The sequence below is a fragment of the Pezoporus wallicus genome, unplaced genomic scaffold (assembly GCF_028554395.1).
Source record: "Pezoporus wallicus isolate ANWC-B61680 ecotype Strahan unplaced genomic scaffold, APGP_CSIRO_Pwel_v1 scaffold_2584, whole genome shotgun sequence".
In the NCBI taxonomy this organism is placed as follows: domain Eukaryota; kingdom Metazoa; phylum Chordata; class Aves; order Psittaciformes; family Psittacidae; genus Pezoporus; species Pezoporus wallicus.
The window spans coordinates 7,342,266-7,352,267 of record NW_026642851.1 but is presented as its reverse complement, the minus strand read 5'-3'; the positions used below and the strand labels follow the sequence as shown (position 1 = coordinate 7,352,267).

Genomic DNA, 10,002 nt, shown 5'->3' with positions numbered 1-10,002 from the left:
AAAGAGGAGGGTACACAACTACATGTCGTACCTAATTTTTTTTAACCAGAATATCCTCTCCCCTTTCCCACGTCTTCTCAAATTGCAGAGTTGTGGCTAGTAGCAGGTGTCAAGGCAAGTATTGGAGCAAACTGCAAGCAAGATGACCCTTTCTGACATAAGAATCTGGCTATCTGTGTGTAAAACATTGTTGATATGTACCATAATTATGTCTTGTTTGAAATGCAGATTAGCCAAAAGCTTGATTAAGGTTTTTATGATTGTGAGATTTTGGGACTGAAATTCTGAGAAGGACATATTGACCACACCGCAGGTGGTATTAGGTTCTGTTAAAAGTTTTGTCTTGTAATTTATTTCTACTGTTAACGTGGATCATTAGTGTACAAACATGTTAACACTAGGCTAAGTACAGTATTCATCAACTGCATAGAGTATCCATCTTCTAATTTATTCCCAGAAAATTGGCCACTTGGAAACAATTCATTTTTACTACTTAGAATTTTTAACAATAACAGAATAATATTATGGAGGGTGTTTAATCAAGGGCTATTATTAATTGGGAGCAGCAAGAAGCCTATATTCTTTATATTTTTACATTAAAGTTTTGGCAAGAATGACTGAAAATATGAATTCTACTGCTTTGGTTGAAATTCCTGAAAAGTTTCAGAAAATTAAGTAAAAAGTATAATTTTTGTCTTAAACTTGTAAGTCTGGGGCTGTTGTTAATCAGCTGCTAGGCAAGAGACAATAACCATACAGTGAATATAAGTAAATATTTTGTTCCTGGTGAAATAAGAATAGTAAAATATGATCAAATTTCAGGAAGATGGGAAGTCTCAATTTTAATGCTTTCTTTAAAAATATTCTATTAATTATAAAAATGGAAAATTATTTTGTTAGAAGCCTACCTTGTTTCAGAGATAATCCAGAAGAATCACAGTACCCTCAGGAAATAGGTAAAAATAAGAAATATGATATTCTTTGAGTTCTTTTACAATAATTCTTTATAATCATATGCTTCTATTTATGAAATTAAAGTGAGTGCTATTAATAGTAAAATAAATATATTTTCTTTCATAAGGAAGAATGTGATAAAATTATGTGATTATTAATTTAATCCTTTTCATTATTGTAAATTTTTACAGATAAATATTGTGTAACACAGCGATTGGAGATTTAAGAACTGTAGCATAACCAGCATTTTAGAGTTAATGAAATTCTAAAAGCAGTGCTAGTCTGTTCCAGAATAAATGAGAATTTGACTACATGGGCTTGACCTTGTAGGAACGTTTAATGTCTGTTTATAATGTGGAGATCAATCATCTCACACAGATTTATCAAAATACCAGAGTTCAGGAGCTGGGGGCACTTGGCACTTTGCTGAATCAAGTGTATTCTGTGTCTCAATGAGTACAAGTATAATGAGCAAATTCTATGTTTCTGTTTTACTAATCTGATTTTAGAAAGAAATCAGCATGTGTGATCTGCTTGTCACAGTTCCTTTTTTAAAACCTCCATGGAATAATATTTGGTAACTTCCAACTAAACTCAGCGCTAAGGCAGGTGTGTGCATGAAAGATATGAAGCTCCAAGCATCTTCATTAGAGTAGCAGTGGGGCAGGACACAGCTGTACAAATCCAGAGCGCAGAGGAGAAGAATTTGCAGTGTGAGTTTGTTACCTGTGCCACCAGCTGGCCAACCAGCCAAACACAGAGCAGCTGATCAGCACATCATATCTCTGTGTGAGAGAGTGATTGATGCTTCTTTTTCAGTTTGTAGTTAGAACACATCAGGGAGACAAGCTCAAGAGATAAAGATATGAAGCTTGGAGAAGGACTGAGGGTACCACAGTGGATTACAGGAGAGAGGGGAAAGAGAAATAGTAGGTTTTAAACTGCAACAGAGAGGTACTTATTAGCATATTGCTGTAGAGGTATGGAGAGAATCATGAACAAACATCCAAGGGAGTCATGCATTGTTAGTTCTGCTGCCCATGAAACAATATGCCAGTCAGATAAGAAAACCTAAATCAAAAACTAGTTCTGTGGCTTCAGTAGAGAGCTGTGGACTACTGATATGCTATTAAGAAAGAGTGAAAGAAAGCCCAAACTAAACCCCAAACAAGGAGTCCCCTGCATGATAGATTAAACCCAGGCTTCAGTGTGTTTTTCAGTCTGGAGTCTCAAAAGTCTAATTTCAGCATTCTTTGAAGGTACTGCCTACTATCCAGATGTCTGGGTTTGTGACATTAGTAGGAGTTTAGTAACTTTGCAACTTGCCGATGGATTTAAAATTAAGCAGGCTTTAGAAATACAGTAAGGGAGGAAAACACAAGCACAGCAGAATCACTTAAGACTTCAAGCTAAAAATGACCACCATATAATTCAAGTGGGCATTATGGAAGATGACATATTGTCAGGTCATTTAAAGTGTAAACACAAGCTATTCCTGGTATCACAGAGGATGACACCCTAAATCAGGAGGAAATCCAGAATCACCACCCCCAAAATCTTTCTTATTTAGGCATAAGAAAGGGATGACACAAATTTCAGCTCTGTGGGAGACCAAGCTATTTGGCAAAAATACAGTTTCCTGAACATGCTAATTTCCACCCTCTGTCAACCACTAAGCTAATCAATAGTGCTGTGGTAAGCACTGTAGAGCTGACCAGAAGGGAATTTGGTCAGATATGGATATCAAGGTTAATAATAAACATATTTTTTAAAACTAAGTATACATACCAGTATGTCACATTGATGAATCACATGCTGAGTTGATACGCAAATGCATGATTCATGACCATCTTTGATTCAGCTCAGCATGTTTCTAATTAAGCAAAGACTTTTCTTTTGCTTCTGCCCCTTGAAACACTAAAATGGTCATTAAAAATGCGTTTCCAGTGCAAAACTACAGAAATATTTAAGTCATACTTTCTCAAATAATAGACATACAATTATGATTCCCAAACCTCAAGAATCTGGATTTGATTAAATATTTTATTAACATACTGGAATTTGAACTGTATGAATGTAAAATGAATTCATAGTTATAGTTATGAATCTCTTTCTGCACCAACAGAAATGACAGAAGACTATATATATATATGTTTTACATATGTATGGATTCCATTTTTAATATGGCTACTTTCTGAGCATAATTATTTTAATAAAAGAATTATTCTTTTATGGTGAAGACATATTAATTCATATTGCAAACACTATAATATCATGACATTTCAGATTTTAGTACAAATCTTCAGGCAAAGAGTTACAAGCAATATTGATCATGGTTTATGTCTGTTTTCATGGAACTGCATAATTTCTCCACATCTTCTGATTCTTCACCATAGAGAGGATTTGGAAAAGAATTAGCATTCGCATCTCCATTAAATGGATACTAAAAGGAAAAATATAGAATGAAATGTAAAAATGAAGTCATTTAATTAATTCGTTAGAATGGTCATATGAATGGCTGTAGATTCATTACAGAAATAACATATGATGTTAAGTTCAAAGAAAGCTATAAAATCTCTAAACCTTTTAGACCAGATTTTCAGCTGATAAATATTAACATGGCTCCCCTGAATCCTTTACCTGCCACTTATACCTGATCAAGTCATTTAAACCTTCTTTTACATTTGTTCTCACTTGTCTCCAAAGCTCTTTCTCTTACATTTACAGTAGCATTTGGAGAGAATCTGTGCACAATGGTGTAATTGCAGTGGGTCACTTATTTTGGTACATGGTATTGAAAATTTAAATGACCGGTTCTAATTTTCTGGAATGAGGAATGTATAAGAAAAGGAACACAATGAATTCTTCATGTAAGGACTTCAGTAGTTTGAAACATTCTTCAGCATCTTCCTTACTGGAAAGTGTTGAACTACTGTATAGTATAACAAGTAGCTGCAGTAAGCAACATTAATGAAATTACTTTTATGGAGTCTCTGTCAGCCAATCCAACCCTGGTCAACTTTCTCATATTTCCACAGGTGCTAACATTATGAGTAGCAATATACCACTGACTTTAAGTGCCTTTTTACCTTTTCCTCTGCAAATGTATTTCATTTAATAGTCCAGCACATGTGCTGCTTTAGAAGATAAATGTCTTATTACATACCTCATGCCATGGAGAAACACTAATTTGAACAGTGGGTGAGGTGGCATACCCAGGAGACTATAAAAAGAAAAAAACTGCTTTAGAATATTTTTAGTGAGCTGCAAATAATATTATGAAAATAACCTTCCATGTGGCTGTCTGAGTAACACACTCTGGATTCAAAATATGAGGCAATTACAGGCGAGTGTGTGGCAGTGTTAAGCCTGCATGGTTTCAGTATTCAGAAAGGTCTGGGGAGAACTGTTCTTTCTTTTAAAAACTTACAGATGACCACAAGTGAGTAACTTGTGTATACTCAGCTGGAGAGCTGGTGTTTGTGTTTTACCGTTTCTTTTGACTGGTGATGCACCCTTCAGATTTAAAGCCAATCAGACTCAGTGAAAACTCATAACTCTTGCTTTCCCCTTTAAAGGAAGAATTAGTGAAAACACATATTTTCCCAATCTTCATGGAAATAGAGGAAAATCTGGTATAGCACTGAACTTCAATCACAATGCTTGGGCTGTCTTCTGTGAAAATGTCTCTCCTGACACTGTGTTTCTGTTTTTCAAGTTGCTTTTAAATGAAGCCTGTCAGGAATCTATTTCAATTAAAATAAAAATGTCCTGATAAATTAGACATGATTGTGATGGGAATGTTTCCAACTTGGAGCTCTCCCAGACCCCAACCTGTAAGTAAATCAATTTGATCTAATGTCTCTAAAATCAGGTGTAAGGAACTTTTTAGAGAAAGTAAATGGCATGTCATAGTTAATCCTATTCAAAGCTGCAGTAGAATCTTATATTACTGACTGTGGAAAGGAAAAGGAAGTTTTATTTTCTGTTTTAAACGAAGCCTAGTCCTTTCAATGTTTAGAAGGGTAGTATCAAAATAGGGAAGGAAGGATGCTTCAAATATTTTTTACTTTTTTTTTTTTCTCCTTTTAACTCCAAGATGATTTGTCTGTGTTATTTTCAACGATAAATCAAATAACAGAGGTAGCTGCAATGGCACTAGGGAAATGTGTGACCATGCATTTCTTTAGTGTCAAGGTGAATTTTACAGTGATGCACATTTAAGGTATTGGGAAGTATTCTAAACTATTTTATTAATGTTGAGTGTGTGTGCAAAGGCAACTTGGGTACTGAATCACACATTTTGTGGTTTTTGCTGGTGGCGCTGATTTTTTTGGTTTGGTTTTTTTGTTCGTTTGTTTTCTTTGTTTCTTTAGTTGTTTTGTTGGTTCCCCTGCCCGCCCCGAATTAAGAGACAAGTCCCAGTGAGCTTTTTCTTCTATATGTCTGGCTAAATATTTCATTCAAACTTCTTTTTTCTTTTTCTAATTTAGAAGCCCACAGTCAGTATTAGTTACAAACATGATGATGTTCTCAAAACTGAGCTGATTTCAAATCTGCCTATGTTGTGAAAACGCACTGGAACCAATCTGAGTGCTGCAGCAATTTTTACTTCTTACTTCTTTTAGTAGCATTCAGTGAGGGAATACACAGTTTGTTTTAATGGAAAATTTATCTGAGAACTACAGCCTCTCATTTCTCTGAATGTATAGAAGCAGCTTTTGCTACTTACCCTTACTTTCCCAGATGAACTAAGGTCTTCATACAATGGGTTGGCAAATGAAGCATTAGTGATTTCCTTCTGCTTCCTTGAAAAGTCAAGCAAACAACAAAACCACCCACAATATCACACAGGTTGTCAAAGAACCAAACAGTTCAGGTTGAAAAGACTTAAGTCAAAAAATATACATGTCTAAATACTTCTCTCACTTAGCTTTATTGAAATGAATGCAATTAAACTGATGTTCTGAGTAAGTCACATGCAGGTTAAAATAATCACTTTTCATTTGTAGCTGCTAAACATATACATGTTTTTGGATATGTATAGATTTATTGTTCATCAGTGAGAGCCATAGGTGAGGTACACTGCATGATTTCTTTTGCAAAGAACTAAAACCAGAATGGTTGCTTAGGAGGAAGGCACAGGTAGGCTACAGAACACCTTATAAGTTAAATCAGTGCAAGAACCTACGTTTGGGGTTTAGTCTAAGACAGACCTGGGACCTTGAAATATTTCACAACAGTCTGCCAGAAAGTAATTCCTTCTAATGCCAGTCTCATCATTCAGTTTGATTACCTGACGCAGGAATATGGAGATCTAAATATTTGAACCTGTTAATTTGTTCATTTGATCTTAACCGTAAAAAATCATTATATTCTGATGCTTTTAGTTAGTTTAATGAAGATATAATACATTAAGTTATTTATACACCTCCTAAGTGTGTATTTGAGTACTAATCCTCCTGGATGAAGTACACAAAATATACTTAGAATTGATTTTTTTACTCTACAATCTCACCATGACTCACAAAACCTGAAGCTCACAAAACCTGAAGCTCACAAAACCTGAGGCCAGAAGCAAAATCAGATACAAAATTTTCAAGGAACATGTCTCTGCTTCTAAACTAGTGCCCAGAGGGCCAGATTGGTGTGCTTTAATTTTGGTGTGTCCTTTAGATATCGCAAACCAGCTGTATGTCTTAATATGGCCATTAAGCATGATACAGAATTAAGCACATCTATTCTGTTTACAGTCAGTGAAGATACTTCCAAAGGGTGACACAAGTCGCACAATTCACAGTGGGAGCCACCTTTACTGTGACAATAAGAAATTACAAGGGAAGCGTCTGATTCTCCTCTATCTTGTTCTCCCCCGTTGAACTTAAGCAGTTTGTGCAAGAGATATATTGCTTATATTGACAAGAACACACTGAGTACTTAGGTGTGTCCTGAGGGCAGGAAGGATACTAAGCACAGATCTTCAGATATCCTCACAGAGGATAACTAACCAGCAGGATACTGCGCCAAACTGTGGGCACCAAAAAGAGCACTGATGGTTGAGTTCTTCAATAGCGTGTCTGTGGTTGCTATGTTTAGTGCTGAAACCAGTCCTTTCTATGTGTGTGAGGTTTCACCAAGCATGAAAATTGCTCAGGTTTAGGATATTTCAGGTGTCCCTTCACTTTAGGTCTGAATCATGAAACAACGTACGTATTTGGGCACCTAATCCTAGGGACTATAGGATATGGGCATTGGATGAATTTATATATGAATTATTGGATGAACCAGATTTAGGTGGTGAGTGTGCTTTCTTTTTTCCTGTTCATAAGAATGTTTTTGACAAAGCAGGGCTTTGGGAGTCACCTTGAACATGTTGCTTTACATGTAACATACGTGTTACCCTTATATACACAAAGATGCAATAGATACCAATAACTATCTTTGAAAATTACTAAAATATTTTTGAATTACTTAAAAGTCATCAAAGAATAAACAAGTAAAAATGTAATCACGTTTACACAAGAGCTATAATCCGTCAAGTGGATGAGGTGGTAATTGCTTGGGAACTGAGATGACGTATTCCCATTACTTTATATTTTGTGCATACACCTTTACATACATGTAAAGACAATATATTCAATCTTTAGGTAATTAGAAATGTGAATCTTTCCTTATTAAAGCAAAACAATGATATGTCCACTCCAGTACTCTGTCACCAATACAAATACTGCTGAGGAAAGCGTTAAAGTGCAGTATCAGTCAGTGAGGTGAGTGTTGCCATCTGGTCATCATTTTACACCCAAATTTTAAACTGCTTGATCAAGCAGTTTAACTAAATGTATTGCAGTGGCCTGAGTTAAGTTCATTCTTGCAGTGCTTGCTATTATTTGACGTAAGTGAAACATTGCCCTGATAGAAAATGATAGCTTATTGCTACAGTATAGAGCAATATGCCTATTGAAGGTCTCAATATGGGGAGAAAGTTAGAAAGTTATATATGTGTTACTACTGTACAGTAAGGGCAATTAGTTCATCACTCACAGGAATTATGGTCCAGAATAATCAATCACTATGAAATGTTTATAAAACTCATTTATGAGGAAACCCCATAAATTGCAAGTTCAGAAGACTGTACAACACAGGCTTAAAAATGCTGAGCATAACATGGCTTAGGGAGAAAAAACCTCAAACGTGTGGGTAAGGCAGCTCAGAGAGAACTGGATTTTCTAACATACCCAGAAATACCACAGTAGGAAAGGAGAAGATTAATCATTTTGGGATTAGGTCACATGGGTCATAGCTTTGCTAAACTCATCTGCATTCCTTACTAGCAAAAACTAATGCCTTGTCATAGGTTTCTCTTCTATAGCTTCACAGAGATAGGAGAAAGCTTTATGCTCTACAAAATACCTGACAGTGTATAAAGGCACTCCTGAGTAACATCATGCTATTTAATGGAAAATCAAAGTATCTAGATTTCATTTGTTTGGAAGCAATAGCTCAGAATGTTGTACATTTCAATGTACCTTTCAATGAAATATACAATATTTCTTTTAGATAGTATTCAAATTTGTGGGAAATACAGTAATAGAAGAATTTTTACCATCAGGTCCACAACAACAATGATGAAAGAGGACCAAAGTTTTAATTACAATTAAGCTACTAAAAGGAGTAAATGGGTTAAAACTTAAACAAGGGAGCTTTAGGTTGGATATAAGGAAGAAATTGTTTACTGTGAGAGTGGTGAGGCACTTGAGCAGGTTGCCCAAGGAAGTTGTGAATGGTCTATCCCTGGCAGTGTTCAAGGCCAGGGCTTTGAGCAAGTGGTCTAGTTGAAGATGATATTAAGGTCCTTTCCAATCCAAACCATTCTATGATTCTATAATCCTTTACAAGAATTCTTTATAGAAGTTCTAAATCTTCTGTTCTAAACAGAAACTATAACTCCAGATACCGATTTGCAAAGCATTTAAAAAACCTTTCAAACTAAATTTAGTTTTGCAGAAGTAGGCTGTATTTGGCACATTCCACAGGGGAAATGGGAAGCATCATGCAAGGAGGGCAGTTTTTTGAAAAGCTGCATTTAGAATCATCTCCATGTCATTTGGATACTTGATTAGGCTGTTGACACGTTATCTGCGCTTCCTGGGTCTCTACTTCATACCTGTTAAGTCACTTTAGAAAACTGTATTTTTTAAAAAACTCCCCAGTCCTTTGCATCTGTTGGTGATCTGGAAGGATACAGATGGAGTGATTTGCTCTGCTCCAGCGTGTCACTGCCTGCTTCTTTGAAAACTTTCCTACGTGTGGCAGTTGTGAGATGTACATTTCAGAAAAACTGAAGACTTCTGGCTATATCACTGGGTTTCATCCCTCAGGAAAAAGATATTCTACAGAAGAAGGAATTGCTTTGGATACCAGCGCATTAGACTGCTCCCAAACAACAGTTACCCCTGATGCTCCCTAGTTTTGTGTTGTTTTGGGTTTTTTTTGTCTCGCAAAACTCCACCTTTTTCTCTCATTCTACAAGAAGAGTATCTATCTGCAATCCAGCTCACAAGCTGAAAATCATTCAATAAATGTCATTCTATTGTCACACTGATTATCACTTTGGAATATAGGAACAGAGGCATAGCCAGTGATGAGCCCTGTCAGACCTTCAGATCCACTTGGAGAGCCTCCCCTGGAATTTCTCCACACCAGACCTCCAGAAGGGTATGGTCTAATTGGAGAAAGTCCTGGCAACAGCAACTGGTATCATTGCGATTGTAAAAAACCTTAACCATGGAGAAAGGTAAAGAACACTGAGCCTGTTTAATCTAATAAAAACAGCCTGTAAGGAGGCATAACAACTGCCTTCAAGTACAAAACAAGCTTTTTGCAACAAGAAAGGGAATGATCTGTTCTTGCCCATGGTGAATAGGAATGAACTTAGATTCTAAACAGGGATATCAGCAATTAGGAAAAAAAACTTTGTAACAGTAAACTTTCTTTCTAGATAAGGTGTCAAGATTGGCTGAGAATGCCGCCAAATTCATGTTGATAAGA

The 10,002-nt window shown here is 36.0% G+C and overlaps 1 protein-coding gene across 1 annotated transcript in view; it reads right to left on the bottom strand.

Annotated features, from left to right (window-relative positions):
• Positions 1-1,023: 1,023 nt before the first annotated feature.
• The window catches only part of MALRD1 (MAM and LDL receptor class A domain containing 1), a 247,062-nt gene continuing 238,083 nt past the window's right edge, over positions 1,024-10,002 (bottom strand). Inside the window, exons 39-41 of the mRNA XM_057432747.1 lie at positions 5,687-5,762; positions 4,121-4,177; positions 1,024-3,397 (exon numbers count right to left, since the gene is read on the bottom strand). Coding sequence (XP_057288730.1) covers positions 3,269-3,397; positions 4,121-4,177; positions 5,687-5,762 — 262 coding nt within the window. The 3' untranslated portion in view covers positions 1,024-3,268. The remainder of the gene's footprint in view (positions 3,398-4,120; positions 4,178-5,686; positions 5,763-10,002) is intronic.